The sequence below is a fragment of the Giraffa tippelskirchi genome, chromosome 3 (assembly GCF_054371585.1).
Source record: "Giraffa tippelskirchi isolate mGirTip1 chromosome 3, T2T-mGirTip1v1.2.pri, whole genome shotgun sequence".
In the NCBI taxonomy this organism is placed as follows: Eukaryota; Metazoa; Chordata; class Mammalia; order Artiodactyla; family Giraffidae; genus Giraffa; species Giraffa tippelskirchi.
In genome coordinates, this window is record NC_137277.1 from 190,113,579 (window position 1) to 190,130,383 (window position 16,805).

The window sequence follows — 16,805 nt, forward strand, 5'->3', positions numbered from 1 at the left end:
GAAAGTGAAAGAGGAGAGTGAAAAAGTTGGCTTAAAGCTCAACGTTCAGAAAACTAAGATCATGGCATCTGGTCCCATCACTTCATGGGAAATAGATGGGGAAACAGTGGAAACAGTGTCAGACTTTATTTTTCTGGGCTCCAAAATCACTACTGATGGTGATTGCAGCCATGAAATTAAAAGACGCTTACTCCTTGGGAGGAAGGTTATGACCAACCTAGATAGCATATTTAACGGAGAGACATTACTTTGCCAACAAAGGTCCGTCTAGTCAAGGCTATGGTTTTTCCAGCGGTCACGTATGGATGTGAGAGTTGGACTATAAAGAAAGCTGAGCACCGAAGAATTGATGCTTTTGAACTGTGGTGTTGGAGAAGATTCTTGAGAGTCCCTTGGACTGCAAGGAGATCCAACCAGTCCGTCCTAAAGGAGATCAGTCCTGGGTGTTCATTGGAAGGTCTGATGTTGAAGCTGAAGCTCCAATACTTTGGCCACCTCATGCGAAGGGTTGACTCATTGGAAAAGACCCTAATGCTGGGAAGTATTGGGGGCAGGAGGAGAAGGGGACGACAGAGGATTAGATGGTTGGATGCCATCACCGACTCGATGGACATGGATTTGGGTAGACTCCGGGAGTTGGTGATGGACAGGGAGGCCTGGCGTGCTGCAGTTCATGGGGTCGCAAAGAGTCAGACACGACTGAGCGACTGAACTGAACTGAAGAGAGGGTACTTATGGGGCTTCCCTGGTGGCTCAGATTAGGTAAAGAATCTGCCTGCAGGGCAAGAGACCCAGATTCCATCCCTGGGTTGGGAAGATCCCCCGGAGAAGGGAATGGCTGCCCACTCCAGTATTTTTGCTTGGAGAATCCCATGGATAGAGGAGCCTGGTGGGCTACAGTCCATGGGGTCACAAAGAGTCAGGAGGGTACTTATAAATCATGATAATAAAACCCATCCATCCACCCATTCATCCATCCAAGCCCCTTCGGCCCAGGGGGCTGGGTGCAGGGACACAGCGATGAACACAGGTGGCTCTGCCCTCACGGAGCCGACCTTGGGGGGAGTGAGGTTGGTGTACACGTCGGCGAAGGAACAAACGAGAGAATTCCAGACGGTGAGAGGTGCTGTGGGAAGCGCGGGTGATGGGCTGGAGATGTGAAGGCCACCACGGTGGGGTGGTCCACGGGCCTCTCTGAGCTGACATCTGAGTTGAACCCCGGGGATGAGGATGGGCTGGGGACCCCCTGCCAGCCGGGGGGTCCACAGGTGCAGAGCAGGGAGGAAGCCGGTGGGCCCGGAGCATTCAGGTGTGATTCTTGGTGGTGGTTCAGAGCTTCTTCCTAGAGTCCAAGGAGCAAGCCACTGGAGAGCTGAGAAAAAGCCCATGGCTTATTAGAATGCTTTCTGATTTTAGGCTGGCGGAGGGGTTAAGAGTGTGGGCTTGGCAGAAGTGAGTGCGGACAGAGAGGTTGGGAGGGCCAGGTGCCTGTGGGCCGCCAGGGAGCTGGGATGGGGAGGTGGGTGGAGGGTTATGGTGAGGAATCCACAGCGGGTGGGTATCCAGGCAGGCCAGGGAAGGTCTCATGCAGGACGCCACAGGGACACTTGGAACAAAGCCCTGAGGATTCCACACGAGGCACAGTGGGCATCTGAGGGGTGGGGGAGTGGTCTGCCCAAGTCAGTGAGCTCCTCATTTGCCCCCACGCAACTGGAGAAGACCTCCTGGGGATTGGAGGGGAGAGAGCGAGTGTGTGGAGGACTCTGGCCCGGCAGGCACGCTCTGAGCCCGGCTCCATCCCCACCTGGCCGTGGAGGGCCCCTGCCTCGTGGACAGCACCCTCACCCCGCTCTCTTCTTGCAGCCCTTTAACCATGGACACAAGGTGGCCAAGTTCTGCTACGCAGACAAGGTGAGTCCCTGGCGACCTGCCTGGTTAGCTGACCTCTACTGCCATGGGGGTGGAGGTCAGTTACTGCTTCCCTCTCGGGCCATGGAGGGTTGGGGGGTGGGTGCTGACACTGAGGGTGTCCCTGGGCAGGTATCTTTGGCCAGGCCAGGTGTTCCAGGGCTCACGTGGGCCTAATGAGAGGTGCCTGGGCCAGGGCTGGGGCATGCCCTGATTGGGGGAGACGGAGGGGATTCTGGAAGGCTGAGCCCGGGAAACAGGAGGCATCGCAGAGAGAAAGGGAGGCAGAGACCTGGCATCAGGGAAGGCCAGCGAGAGGGCGCGGGGTCGAGGTGCTGGCGTCCTGTGCTGATGAGAGCAGTTGGCAGCTGGGGTGCCGGCACCAGGGGTCTGTCTCTGGCCGCAGTTCTGGCCCGACAAGGACAAGGTCAGGTCCTGACCTCAAGGGGTGCAGGCCCCGAACAGTGGGTTTGGGAGTACCGGGCTCCAGGAGCCAGGGGAGGCCATGAGGGGAAATGGAGCGAGTCCTTGGCACATGGACCCACCTGGTAGGCCCCTCGGGATTCTCCTGACTGGAGGGGGCAGGCCCCGTCCCTGGGGCGGCCCAGCTGGCCGTGGGACCCGGCATCTGCCGCTGTCGGGGGGAGGGAGGCAGGGGTCCTCCCTGGGTGGAGAGTGACCTCCAGATCGCGTCTCTGGGACCCTTCCTGCCGTGGGAGGAAGCCCCTAACCTCTCCCTCTTCATCAGGCCCTGCTCCACAGAGCCATCGGGGCCGCCTTGGCCGCCAGGAAGGAGTGGGACCTGAAGCCTGTGGCGGAGCGGGCACAAGTCTTCCTGAAGGCGGCCGACCTGCTGAGTGGGCCGCGCAGGGCCGAGGTCCTGGCCAAGACCATGGTGGGGCAGGTGAGGCGCCCGCCGGCGCAGTGGGGGCTGTGGGGGTTGCGCCTCGTCCAGTTCGGCAGACATCAGCTGTGTGGGTCACTGGGACCCACCCTGTGTGCGGGGCCTGGGAGGTGTCCTTGAGGGACCAGGCCTGGGAGAGAGGACAGACCCATATATATTACAGGCCAGGTGACTTGGACTGCGCTTGCATGCCCTCCTCTGTAAGCAGTCCCTCGCCTCCGTCTGTCCCTGCCCTGGGCCAGGCCCTTGTCGTGCTTTGCCTGGACTGACAGTGGCCCACATGGTCCTCCAGGCTGTCAGGCCCCTGCAGCCCTCAGAGCGGTCTCTGTGACACCCCCAGCAGGTCACTGCAGGTGTGTGAACCACTGAGCCCTCGCTGTCTGGCTGGACGTCATGTCCCAAGTCCTGAGCCCGGTCCCCAGAGCCCTTCCATCCCCTCCTCTGTCCAGCTGGCTAGCTGCTGTGCCCTTCCCCACCAGGCCATCCTGCCTATGATGTCACCAGTCTGGACCTAGCCAGCCTCCTGGACACCGCAGGCATCCCGACCCCAGTCTCTGGCCCAGATCCCCTGGCTAGAATGCTCCCTGTCTTCTCTGCCCTGTGAACATTTTTTTTTTTGAATTTTATTTTTTTATTGGCTGTGCTGGCTCTTTGTTGCCGTGTGGGCTTTTTCTCCAGTTGCAGCGGGCGGGGGCTACTCTCTAGCTGTGGGACGCAGGCTTCCCACTGCAGTGGCTCCTCTTGTTCTGTACACGGGCTCTAGGGCCCTGGGCTCAGTAGTTGGGGTGCCCGGGCTTAGTTGCTCCGCACCGTGTGGGATCTTCCCGGACCAGGGATCCAACCCGAGTCTCCTGCATTGGCAGGCAGATTCTTTACCACTGAGCTGCCAAGGAATAATCCCCTACTCCGTGAGCTCTTTTAACTGTCAAGGTCTAGCCCAGGTACACCTCCTCTATGAGACTTCTAGAACCTCACCAGTCCAAAAGGATTGGCCCCACCTTTGTGCCCCTCCCGACATGCTGTTCTTTCCTTAGTTACAGCTCAGGTCGCTTGGGGTGCGGTGATGACGTCATATGTGTTTGCTGCCCCTTTACCAGCTGTTTTGGGCTTAGCAATCACATATTTAGTGTTTTCTGTCTTTCTGGGTCTTGCTCTGTGTCTGCGTGAAGTCACGGAGGCTCCTGATAAGCGCTTTTGGAGTGAATGCTTGTTGAGCAGGCAGGTATCTCTCAGAGCAGAGTGCGGGGAAGGAGCCGAGGGAGAGCGTTCATTTCACAGGAAGGCTCTTGGCCCCGCCTACAGCTCCGGCTCCGCCCGCATCCCCGCCCACAGCTCCGCCCACGGCCCGCCCCGCGCACAGCCCCGCCCGGTCGCCAGCCTGTAGCGAGAGCGCCCTCTGCTGCACAGAGCTGCTACGACGCCCCCACTAGCAGCCCAGTGTCTCCGAATTGAACCGGGCCCCCTGGAGTAGGTGTTGGGTCTCCAGAGGGTCCCAGGTGAGCCACGCCTGGGCAGGAAGAGGCACACACACTCCAGGACCAAAGGAAGATGTCTCTTTATTTGACCTAAGACCCAGGAGCTTGTAGGAAGCACGGTGGCCGCGCGGAGCAGGGCGCAGACAGGCAGGCAGGAGCAGTCCCGCTTCCCCGGCGGGGCGTCCGGGGCAGGGCGGGCAGCCGCCAGAGGCCGCGTGTGCAGGGAGGGGCCGCCCGGTCCCGGAGAGCCCGACTCCGGCCGCGCGGAGGCCTTTCCGCACGGCTGACAGGTCCCCTGGTTCCTTCTCCCAAACACACGTGCACATCCTGTGACTGCGGGCACAGGGTCCAGCGTCGGGAGAGGGCTCGGAGGCCGGTCCTCCACCCCTGACCCCGGGGCCCTCCCGCCTCGCAGGGGAAGACGGTGATCCAGGCGGAGATCGACGCCGCGGCCGAACTCATCGACTTCTTCCGCTTCAACGCCAAGTTTGCGGTGGAGCTGGAAGGCGAGCAGCCCCTCAGCGTGCCGCCCAGCACCAACAGCGTGCAGTACCGGGGGCTGGAGGTACCGCCCCGGGGTGGAGCGGGCGGAGAGCCGCGGGAAGCCCTGCGCCTGGCCTCACCGCCTCTTCTTCCCCAGGGCTTCGTGGCGGCCATCTCACCATTCAACTTCACTGCGATCGGCGGCAACCTGGCAGGGGCTCCGGCCTTGATGGTGAGAGGTGGACAGCGGACTGCGGGGTGGCAGGACCGAGTCATCGCTTCCCTCTCAATAGTCAGGAGGCCAGGTTGGAGCCCTGGGCCCCAGCCCTGCAGCTGGCGGCGGTGGAGACGCTTCGGGGTCAGAGGCTGATCTGGGTCCCCGCGTGGCCCCACTCTCCCTGGGTGACCCCAGGGGAGCCCCTGCCCTCCTCTGAGGCCATTTCCTCATCTGCAAGATAGAAATAACAGAAAAGTTTACGTTACAGGGTTGGGGAGAGCAAGTGAGACCGTGTTATGACTTAACACCAGGCAGGTCTGGCCCAGTGCAGGTTTAGTATTATGCAGGGGCTGCTAATAATGGTGATAATTACAGCTCACCTTTGAATGCTTGCTCTGTGCCCGGTGACTTATTTGTCAGAGTTGCATGGCTAATAGATGATGAAACAGGTAGAGGTTTGGGATTGGTCTGCGGCACCCCCACCACCACCGGCCTTGTGAGCCATCACCCTGCCTCCCGGACAGGGCAACGTGGTCCTGTGGAAGCCCAGTGACACCGCCATGCTGGCCAGCTACGCCATCTACCGCATCCTCAGGGAGGCTGGTCTGCCCCCCAACATCATCCAGTTTGTGCCAGCCGACGGGCCTACCTTTGGGGACACTGTCACCAGCTCAGAGCACCTGTGCGGCATCAACTTCACAGGCAGTGTGCCGTAAGTCCCCGAGGAGGGGTGGGCAGGGTAGCCTGGGGATGCTCCCCAGGCCTCCCAACCTCTGTCTGGGAACCGGGGCTGTGAACTCGGGCCAGGCGCTGACTGTGCCCCGCTTCCTCGCTGAGTGGCCCTTGGGTGAGCCCCTTCACCTCTCTGAGCCTCCAGGCCTTCACCTGAATGACAGTGGTGCTGATTCCTACCTTGCCAGAGTCATTGTGAGGGTCAAACTAGTTAGTGGACAGGAAAGAGTTTCACAGGCCGGAAGCAGCCTATAGGTATTTGGCGATATGGAGTTTGATGCCACCTCTGTCCCTGGAAAGGACAAAGGGGAGCTTGGAATGAACTGAAGTCAGGAAGGCTTCTTGGAGGAGGTGGCATCTAAGCAGAGGAGTAAGCCAGGCAGAGGTGGAGGAGAGCAGTCTAGGAGGGAGAACCCCACGTGCAGAGGCATAAGGCTGACGCTCTTGTGCTCTGGGAGGTGGACACAGTCCCATGAGGCTGGAGTGGAGCTTGGGGCTGAGGGTCAGAGGGTGGGGCAGGACGTGGTTAGATCACAGCCGCCTTTGCATGCACTCAGCTGATGTTTATTGAGCCGCTGTACTTGCCGGGCTCTGCTGATGCTAAGGCTGGGCAGTGAACACGTGGAGTGGTCAAGGTCCTACCTCTGGGGGATTTGTTTTGTTTTGTTTTGACCACATTGGGTCTTAGTTGAGTCATGCAGGGATCAAGCCCGGGCCCCCTGTGTTGGGAGTGTGGAGTCTTAATCACTGGACCGTCAGGAAGATGCCTTTTGAAGGATTTAGACTTGTGACTGTAGGGCCCTGGGAGCCTGCAAAGGTGTTTGAACTTTATCCTGAAGGTGATAGGAGCCATGGAAGGCTACTTGCAGGACAGTAAAAGTGACAGCGTTCGTCGCTCAGTCATGTCTGACTCTTTGCAACCCCTTGGACTGTAGCCCGCCAGGCTTTTTGTCCATGGAACTCTCCAGGCAAGAATGCTGGAATGGGTAGCCTTTTCCTTCTCCAGGGGATCTTCCCAACAGGGATGGATCCCAGGTCTCCCGCATTGCAAGCGAATTCTTTAGAGGGAGTGGCTTAATCAGCCTTTTTCTGTTTGAAATGGTCGCTCTCCAGTTGGACCTGACCAGTGGCTCTGTGTTCTTTGGCTCCTAATAGAGATGGACGGCCGTGTACCACCGGGATTTTCATGTGAAAATACAAATGGGGCCTCACTTAAGAACCCGGTCCCACGGGGCCTGCATTTCCATGTGTCACCATTGGCCGGAGGCGGGTGGGTGGTCTCTGGTTCCCTGCCATCCCGACAGGCCTTGGGTCTCCGCATGCCTGGACAACCTCAACCCCTCTGGGGCCTGCATGTGACCTAGATGATGGCTCTGGCTGCCCTGAGCACAAGCCTTTCGTGGCTGGGAGCAGGAGACGGATTAGGAGGATCCGGGGAGGGAGAGCGGACACCTGAACCCGGGTGGAGAGGTGGGAGCCGGGAGAGATGGGCTGATTCGTGTGAGGAGGTAGCAGGGAGACTTGATCACCTGTCTGTGGGGTCGGGGGGTCAGTGGGAACATCCAGACTCGAGGCTGGAGGTGGGCATTTTTCACCAAGGTGGGCGCGCCAGACGGCTGGGCACCCGGGAGCCTCGGGAAGAAGATGGACCAGATGCTGGTCACCTCGAGTTTGAGGTCCCCGTGGGTCCTCTGGGTGGAGAGGTCGGGGTCTCTACTCTGGGCCTCCCAGGTGTCCTGGGTTCACCCGTGGTGGCTTTGTGCCCTCTCTGCCTGACCTCAGGGTCCCACCCGCCCCTTCCAAGGTTTGCCGAGTGGCAATGGCAGCATTAGAATTGCTGAGGAGGGTGGTTTTCCAAAAGGCCCGCTCCGCCAGCCACGGGCCCCATGGGTCCCTGCCTATTAGCAGGCGGAGCGGGCCCAGCCCCCATTTGCCATGCTCTGATGAACAGCGGGCTCCAAGGTGGGAAAGTCATAAATTAGTATCAGCTACTGTGTCGCCAGCTCCCTGGTGATTAGCATTTTTATTGTTTTGTGGTGCTGAGGTTGGTCACACTCGGAGCCCGGCGAGGAGGCGGGGGCCTGAGCTGCCTCTCCCCAGACCCTTCTCGGTCCCCAGGGCCCGAGCGTGAGCTCGAGGCGCTCCTCGCAGACCCCAGTGGTGTCTGCACCCCATCAGGCACCCGCTGTGTGCCCACACTGTCCTCAGCACTTGACTCACATCAGAGCCATCCCAAAAGGCCCTGCCCAGCAGAATTCTTCTTTCCCGCTTCCAGATGTGGCGTAGAACTTGAGGCTCAGAGAGGTTAAGCACTGAGCACAAGATCACACAGCTGTGTGCGCCCAGATCGGGACTGGAACCCCCATCCCCTGGCCTCGGAGCATGGTCCCTCTCTGCCCTACCTTGCCGCCAAGCTTCCCCTGCTCCCTCCTCGCAGGCCCTGAACGCAGCCCGTTGCCAGCTGCCCCCTCCTCCTCCGTGCCCCACCACCTCCACCGCCGCTGCTGTCATCCCTGCCAGCCTCCAGCGGGGCTGCTGACCCTGCGCCCCGCCTCTGGTCGGGCAGGCAGGGAGCGGGCCCCTCACCAGGTGCCCTAATCCCTGCCCTGTCCTCTGCTTTCAGCACCTTCAAACACCTGTGGAAGCAGGTGGCCCAGAACCTGGACCGGTTCCGAACCTTCCCCCGCCTGGCCGGAGGTAAGGGCCCGCCTCCCCAGCCTTGGCCATCGTGGGAGAGGAGGTGGCGGAGGGGTTGCCCCCAGAGGTGGGGGGTCTGCAGGGGTGGAACATTCTAGCATGGAGCCCCTGCCCTGGCAGGGCCCGGGGGTTGTTCAGAGCACTTCTGTCTCAGAGCACGCATATCTTCATTCCTCATGCAGCAACCAAATTACCATTTGTGCAGAGGCACATTTTGGAGAGTGGGGATGCAAGGGTGATAAGACCCAGAGACCCAGCCATCACCACCTTCTGTTCCAGTGGTGGGAGGCGGGCAGTAAACAGCTGGATAAAGGATGTCGCGGGGTGGGGAGGGCTGTGGCTAATTAAAGGAGAGCAAAGAGGTGACAGGCAGGGCTGCCCAAAGGCTGGGCGTGGTGGGCGACTGTGACTCCAGGGTGGGGAGCCTCTTCAAGGAGGGAACATTCGAGCGGAAACCTGAACAGTGAAGAGAAACGGGCCTCGCAGAGCCTGGAGAACAGACCATCGCCGGTTCGGACGCTGTCCAGCGGACCTTTCGTGATGGTGGATGTGGGCTGCTCCATGCAGTCCCGTAGGGTAGCCACTCGCCACATGTGGCCACAGCGCGCTTGAAACGTGGCTTGCATGACTGAGGAGGTGAAAGTAATGTTTAGTTTTAATTCATTTGAATGTAAATGGCCGCACGGGGCTCGTGACTACCATGTTGCATCAGGTTGCATCGCCCAGATCTAGGCCAAGGAAACGGAGAGACCACGATGGGGGAATGAGCTTGTGTTTGAGGAGACAAGGCCCTTGTAGCTGGGAAAGGCCCCTGGGGTGGGGCAGGAGGTGGGGCTGAGGGGTCAGCAGGGTTGGGTCTCTTTGAAATAATAATTTTCCCACAGTTTTGTGGTCAAGGACATTTGGCGTTCACTGTGTTTAAAGCAAAACGGATTCCTTAGCAGGACTTCTCAGAGCCTTTAATCCGCTAATGGGCATTACTTATCTTCAAGAGCCAGGGTTGATGTGTAGTGTTTCTGAAACTCTTTAGGGTACAGAACCCTGTTTTGACAGAGGCCCCAACGGGTCGCAGTGCAGTAATGGCAGAGCTGGGGCTGGCAGTTTAGCCTTTTTGCTCCTGGAAGTGAAGTGGGACCCACAGGGAGACTAGACCCCACTCCTTAGCTGGTGGGAGCTTTTTAAAGAATTCTTATTGAAGTATGGTTGATTTACAGTATTGGGCTACAGTATATTTACAGATTGGGTTGATTTACAGTATTGGGTTAATTTCAGCTATATAGCACAATGATTCAGTTATACATATATATATTGTCATGCTCTTTTTCACTGTGGCTTGTTATGGGATATTGAATATAGTTCCCTGTGCTGGAGACCTTGTTGCTTATCCTTCCTATATGTAATAGTTTGCTTCTTAGGCTGGTGGAGCTTTGTTAGGGGTGTCAGGGTAGGTGAGTCTTCTCAGGGCCAGCCGTAGCATCTCTAACTCCCAGCCTCTCAGCACGCCCCAGTCCAGCCTGCGTAGCCGGGACACAGTGAGTCCCTCGGGTCAGCTGTCCGTGGTTGTCAGTTCAGTCCCCTTCCCACTGTCTCCCTGAGGGAGAGAGACCGCTGCTTACTCCACCACTTCCCAACCTTGAGTATGTGCCTCAGTTTTCTTGTCTTTAAAATGGGATCATAATGGGAGGTTGCTGTGAGGCTTCAGTGAAAAGGGGCACGGAGTGCTTTGAACTGAGCCTGGCAGGTAGTGAGTGCTTGGTAACACGAGCTGCTGTGGGCTGATGTTTAACTGAATGAAGAAGCTAATAAGGCCTGGATGGTGGAGTGATTCCCTGGGCTCCCTCACACCAAAGGGGCCAGGGAGGGGTGTCCCCGCCATGGGGAGCGGAGAGGAGACAGCCCTGGCCGTGGACCCGGGTGGGGGTCAGGGGAAGGCTCAAAGGAAGCTGTGCCCGCTGCTGGGAGTGGCCACGCTTTGGGGAGCCTTGGGTTCTGGCCCTCCCTCTGCCTTATTTATGTTGGACAGTGTGCCCATCCCCAGGCTCAGTTTTTCGTCTGTGAAATGGGAAAGCTGGTCCTGACACCCCCAGGTGCCCTTCGCCCGTGCCTGGGCCTCCGTTTTCCCGTCTGTAGGTGGGAGGACAAGCCTGGCTGGTCAGTGTCCAGGACGTGCGGCTTCTCACGGCCTCGTCCGCCCGTCCCGGGGGTTGGTCGCGGGGCCCTGTGCGCAGGCGTCGGCAGTGTGTTGGGCCCCGGGGCTGGCCCGAGGGCCCGCTCCCCCACGCACGCCCCCTCCCTTCCCGCCCCGTAGAGTGCGGGGGCAAGAACTTCCACTTCGTGCACCGCTCGGCCGACGTGGACAGCGTGGTGAGCGGGACCCTGCGCTCGGCCTTCGAGTACGGCGGCCAGAAGTGCTCGGCCTGCTCCCGCCTCTACGCGCCCCGCTCGCTGTGGCCGCAGATCAAAGGGCGGCTGCTGGAGGAGCTCCGCGGGATCAAAGTGGGCAACGTGAGTGGCGCGGCCTCCTGCCGCGGCCCAGCGGGGGGCTGATGGGCTTGGCTGCAGGGGGGCCGCGGTGTCGGCTGCCGCCTCTCCATCCGTGTCTCCCTTGCCTCCAGCCTGCAGAGGATTTTGGGACCTTCTTCTCTGCCGTCATTGATGCCAAGGTAAGGGTGTTCCGGGGGGTGCCAGGCCTGGGCTGGGTGGGGGGCAGGAAGAGCGACCCAGATCTGCTGCTTTAGGCGGGGTAGCCTGAGAGCCACGCACACAGCCCCGCCGCCCCCGCCAGCCCTGGAAGGCATAGAAGCATCCCTACCCAGAGAGGAGCTTGCCTCCTGCACACCCTGCCACCAGGCCCCGTTTAAGTGCCCGCGTTCACACGCACATTTACACATAGGCATGCACGCCGGCACGCATACAACCTGAATACAGGTATCCGCATAGCCGTGCACTCATGCATGCAGACCTCTGTGTGGGGTCATGCTCGTAGATCCACCCATGTAAACACATGCAACCCCACACACCTCTCCATACATAGACAAATCTGGCAACATGTATGCACACGTGTATAGGTACATGTGTGGGTCTGCATTGCAGAAACATATAATGCAGGCATATGTGTACTTACATCCCTAAACTTAAAGACTCATGGTCTTAAACCTAAAGACTCATTTATATATATGTATGTTTGCATGTAAGTATACATGTTGTTGGACTTCCCTGGTGGCTCAGACGGTAAAGCATCTGCCTACAATGCAGGAGACCCGGGTTCGATCCCTGGGTCGGGAAGATCCTCTAGAGAAGGAAATGGCAACCCACTCCAGTGCTCTTGCCTGGAGAATCCCATGGATGGAGGAGCCTGGTGGGCTACAGTCCACGGGGTCGCAGAGAGTCGGACGCGGCTGAGCGACTTCCATTTCTTTCTTTTTCTTTCTGTACGTGTTCTAACACACACATACACACGAGCCTGCACATCCACTCCTGTCTCTGCTCTGCTCAGCCAGGCCCTGGCCTTTGCTCTCAGCCACCCTTCAGAATCTGGGGCCGATGTGTTGGGGGCTCCTTCTGGGAACGGCCTCCAGCCGGCCCTTGACCCCCCGCGCCCCATCCCACAGTCCTTCGGCCGCATCCGGAAGTGGCTGGAGCACGCGCGCTCCTCGCCCAGCCTCACCATCCTGGCCGGGGGCCAGTGTGACGACTCCGTGGGCTACTTTGTGGAGCCATGCATCGTCGAGAGCAAGGACCCCCAGGACCCCATCATGAAGGAGGTGACGGCAGGAGGCGGGTGGGGCTGGGAGGAGGCAGCATCCCCCAGGTGCTTCCCGGGGCATCATCCCATCTCACAGCTGAGGACGGTGCGGTCCTGCCAGGGGACTGCCTCACCCCCGGGGGGAGCAGAGCCAGGCCTGGAGCGCAGGCCTCCTGACTCCAGATCCTTGATGCTGCTGGCCAGGCCGACACCACGGCACTCGGACTGCCTGCTGCCCCGGAGGCCCCTACAGCTCTCTCAGCTCCTAATATCTGTAGAGTCTTAAGTGTGGGCCAGCAAGTTGGTGGAGATGAGGTTTGGCATATCGTTCCCATTTTACAGATAGAAACTGAGGTTTGAGAAGTCAGGGCACTTGCCCTGGATGACAGCGCAAGGGGTGGGGGGTCTTCCCCCAGCCGCCCGAGCGATGTCACGGGGCAGTCCCCTGGCTGGCTGTTGCCAGAAGTGTCCCCCTTCCAAGGGCCTGGACCCCTGGCTCTGGGGGTGGGTCTGGCTGGCAGGGAGGCCAGAGGGTCCTTGGATCTTCTGCCGGGTGGGGTGGGGTGGGGTGGGCAGGGCAGGAGCCGTCCCGGAGAGAACCCCGCAGGAGGCAAGGCCTGGCCCAGGCTGTTGGGCTGAGAAGGGGGTCGGGGGCAGTGGAGGCCTCGGGGACGGGTCCAGGCGGGGCCCAACCCTGGGGCTTCTCCCCAGGAGATCTTCGGCCCCGTGCTGACCGTGTACGTCTACCCGGATGAGGAGTACAAGGAGACGCTGCGGCTGGTGGACAGCACCAGCAGCTACGGCCTCACGGGGGCAGTGTTTGCCCAGGATAGGTGAGTGGCCGTGGCCCCTCCACGCTAGTCCTGATGCCCTCCCGTCCCCAGAGACGGCCCCCTCCCGGACGCAGATCCCGGCAATAACGTGCCCTCGCTGCTCTCCATTCCCTTCAGCTCCGCCCCGGCTGGCAGGTAGACAGAGGCCGCAGGCTCCTTGTTAAAGCGTTGATTCTGGGGCCGCACTGTTGGCTGCTGAAGCCAGGTCTCTAGGGTTGGGGCCGGGCAATCACCGCCTGTGACCCGCTGCCCGGTCTGATGGGGCTCAGGGCGGAAGGCGGAGTCTGGGCCCAGGGGCTCCACTTGTCTGGCGGAGGCACGGTGCCCCCCTAGGCGCCGTGACACTGGACCTGAGGCTTTGCCCTGTCTTCTCTCCATGGCACTGGTTGCCTCCCTGCATCTGCCTCTAAGAGGGGAAGGCAGGGTTGGAACCTGAGGAGCAGGCTGGGGCTCTGGGGGTTCCTGAGTTGCCGAGGGCAGGGGCCCAGGGCTGGCGGCTGGCCCCGCGCTCACTGGGCGGCCTGTGTGAGCTGGGGAGGGCTGCTGGAGGATCGGCCCTAGGGCGGGAGCGAGGGTGAGCTGGCCGCCTTGCCTTGTAGGGATGTTCTCCGGGAGGCCACAGAGATGCTGAGGAACGCTGCTGGCAACTTCTACATCAACGACAAGTCCACCGGCTCAGTGGTGGGCCAGCAGCCCTTTGGGGGGGCCCGAGCCTCGGGTGAGTGGGTCCTCCTTTCTAGAAGGGGGCTGAGTTCCTGGAGGAGACCCTTGCTGCGTCGTCTCAAGGATGTTAAGAGGAACAGGAGGAGCATCAGTGACAGGGCACCGAGGGCCAGGCCCGGTGTCCTACCGACAGCCTCCCCTTGTGCTGCCTTCCTCTCCCCGCTTTACAGAGGGGGAAACTGAGGCCCGGGCAGCTGAAGTGAGTGGCCCAAGGGCGCGTGGCTAGGAAGTGGTGGAGCCAGGATTTGGGTCCCAGCATCCACATCTTGGCTTCCCGGGTGGCTCAGTGGTAAAGAATCTGCCTGCCAATGCAGGAGATGCGGGTTCGATCCCTGGGCCAGGAAGATCCCCTGGAGGAGGAAACGGCAACTCGTTCCAGTATTCTTGCCTGGGAAATCCCATGGACGGAGGAGGCTAGCTCTTAGTCCATGGGGTCAGAAAGAGTCGTACACGACTTAGCAACTAAACACGACTTACCGTATTCCAGGCCATTGCAGTCCAACCCCCTCCTGTCTACAAATGGGGAAACTGAGGCTTGGCGAGGGGCAGTGACTTGCCAGAGGTCCCGGTGCCTGGTGGCAGAGCCGGGGCCAGAACCTAGGCCTCCCCACTCCCAGTCCAGCGCCCTCCACAGTGCTTTCCTGCTTCTCGGACACGCCTTGCGGGTGGGGTGCAGGGAGCTGGGGAGCCTGGGCGTCCTGTCTGCTCGCCGGCTCCTGCCCCCCGACCGCCGGCTGAGTGCCCTCTGCCCAGAGGCGCTCGGGAAGCCCTGGCAGCCATGTCGGGGTTTGCTTAGCTGTTTGCTGCCCCGTTCATTCCATCTGCTCCTCCGCACCCCTTCCCCCTCCTACCCAGAGCTGCTGTACCTTTTGGGAAACAAACAGAGCTGTCTTTTCCACAGGGACCAACGACAAGCCAGGCGGCCCCCACTATGTCCTGCGGTGGACGTCACCCCAGGTCATCAAGGAGACGCGCGGGCCTCTGGGGGACTGGCGCTACCCGTACATGCAGTGAGCCCCACTCGGCGCCTCCGCTGTCCGCCTGTCCTTCCGTCCAGACGACTGACCTCAGTGCACTGACCGCGCCCCATGCTTCCAGCCTGCTCGCCATGGGGCGACCCTCTTTCTAGGCCCGAGTCCTGCGCCCTGCCCCGCACCGGCCTGTGTCCTGGCCTGTCCCACCCCTTAGAGTCAGGTGTGGGGCTCTGGGTTGAGATCACGCTGTGGGGAGGGATAGGGCTGCCACCCCTGCCCCCAAAGAGCGTCCCAGAAATTCCGCCTGGTGGGTGTGACCTTGGTGCCTGACTGGTTCTCCATCAGTCCCCTTCCCGCTCCTCTCCGCTGGGCCCAGGGGCTCAGGGGCCTGGGGCGTGGTGGTGGAGTAGCTCGTGGGTCTGCAGGAGAAGGAGGCAGCTCTGGGTGCCCTGGCACGCCGCACCCACAGGGGCCCCTGGCTTCTCTGGGTCTCCAGGGTTAGGGGTGACCAGGGTGGCCTGCAGGGCTGCCATGTTGTGGTCATAGGTCGTAGGGGCACCAGCTGGCCTTGCCTTGCTTGGTTCGTGCTGCTCAATAGCTCTTTGCCCAGACCCACCTGTGCCAGCAGGCACCCGCCTGTGTCAGCAGGTACCTGCACCCAACCAAACACCTTAGACCGCGTGTGCCTTGCTCCGGAGTGCCTGAGCTCACGGAGGCCCCCAGATTCCTGGCGGTCTCCAGGTGGTGGGACTGGGGGACTACTACAGTCCACCTGCCAAGGTGCCGATCCTTCCTGTTGGGCCTGTGAGGTTGGCAGACCTTGGGGGGCCTTTCCTGCCACTTCCTTAGCTCTTGAGTCCTGCCTCGAGAGCCTCAGTTGGCCTGGGGCTTCCTGCAGGAGCTCAGGGCCCACTGGCCCAGGTTGATGTTGCCCCTACCTTCCCCAGCGCCCCAACACTTCACCTTGGGTCCCCGTCTGGCCTGGCTGAGGCTTACCTATAGAATTGTCCCTCCTTGGAACGTTCGTGGCTGTGTGTGGACTGGCCCCTTGGAGACCTGTTCCTCGATGCAGCTAATTGGGGGACACTCAGATGCATCCTGGGTGGATTCTGGGTGGTCATGGAATTATAAGTGGCGACTCCGGGGACAGTTTTTAGGGGGCCCTCCTCAAGCACGGCTGGTGTGGTGCCCCCGTGGGGCTGGAGTGGCCGTTCCCCCAGTGCACGGTCACACACCGTGGCCCGCGGTCAGGGGTGGTCCTGATGCCAATGGGGTTGTTTCTCACGGGGGGGCCAGGACAGGCGGTGGGCAGGCCAGAAGTGTTCCTGGTTCTACTAGTTCTGCACTGTGAGGTGGCAGTGGGATTTGCCCTGATGCCACCTAATAAAATGCCTCTTCCTTAACCGAACTGGTCTTTCTGGTGGGAGCGGTGGGGTCTGGTCACCTTCTAAGTCCGGTGAGATTGCCAACGTGTCACTAGGTGTCAGGGGCACAGTACCCCTGATGTGATGGAAGGAAGGGTGAGCCCTGACGGCAGGAAGTCCTATGTGAGTGGCGGGAACCCTGGAACCAGAGGGCCTGAGTTCAAATCCCAACTCTGAAAAGTTGGGCAATCGTCTCTGACTCTGCCTCTTCATAGATGGAAATAACCACACACACACACACTGTCTTGAGAATTCAATGAGTTAATTCACATAAGTGCTCTCAGTTCAGTTCAGTTCAGTCGCTCAGTCCTGTCCGACTCTCTGCGACCCCATGAATTGTAGCACACCAGGCCTCTCTGTCCATCACCAACTCCCGGAGTCTACCCAAACCCATGTTCATCGAGTCGGTGATGCCATCCAACCATCTCATCCTCTGTCGTCCCCTTCTCCTCCCGCCCCCAATCCTACCCAGCATTAGGGTCTTTTCCAATGAGTCAACCCTTCACATGAGGTGGCCAAAGTATTGGAGCTTCAGCTTCAACATCAGTCCTTCCAATGAACACCCAGGATTGATCTCTTTTAGGATGGATTGATTGGATCTCCTTGCAGTCCAAGGGACTCTCAAGAGTCTTCTCCAACACCACAGTTCAAAAGCATCAATTCTGCGGCGCTCAGCTTTCTTCACCGTCC

General features: G+C 60.1%; 1 protein-coding gene across 2 annotated transcripts in view; it reads left to right on the forward strand.

Annotated features, from left to right (window-relative positions):
* The window catches only part of ALDH4A1 (aldehyde dehydrogenase 4 family member A1), a 33,797-nt gene extending 17,703 nt beyond the window's left edge, over positions 1–16,094 (forward strand). The window contains exons 4-15 of one of the 2 annotated variants that reach the window (XM_081574945.1): positions 1,864–1,911; positions 2,657–2,812; positions 4,703–4,852; positions 4,928–5,002; positions 5,512–5,699; positions 8,343–8,416; positions 10,725–10,921; positions 11,032–11,079; positions 12,028–12,180; positions 12,873–12,994; positions 13,594–13,712; positions 14,619–16,094. In XM_081574945.1, coding sequence (XP_081431071.1) covers positions 1,864–1,911; positions 2,657–2,812; positions 4,703–4,852; positions 4,928–5,002; positions 5,512–5,699; positions 8,343–8,416; positions 10,725–10,921; positions 11,032–11,079; positions 12,028–12,180; positions 12,873–12,994; positions 13,594–13,712; positions 14,619–14,731 — 1,443 coding nt within the window. In that variant the 3' untranslated portion in view covers positions 14,732–16,094. The remainder of the gene's footprint in view (positions 1–1,863; positions 1,912–2,656; positions 2,813–4,702; positions 4,853–4,927; positions 5,003–5,511; positions 5,700–8,342; positions 8,417–10,724; positions 10,922–11,031; positions 11,080–12,027; positions 12,181–12,872; positions 12,995–13,593; positions 13,713–14,618) is intronic. The other variant, XM_081574946.1, reaches the window with a different exon arrangement.
* Positions 16,095–16,805: the final 711 nt, after the last annotated feature.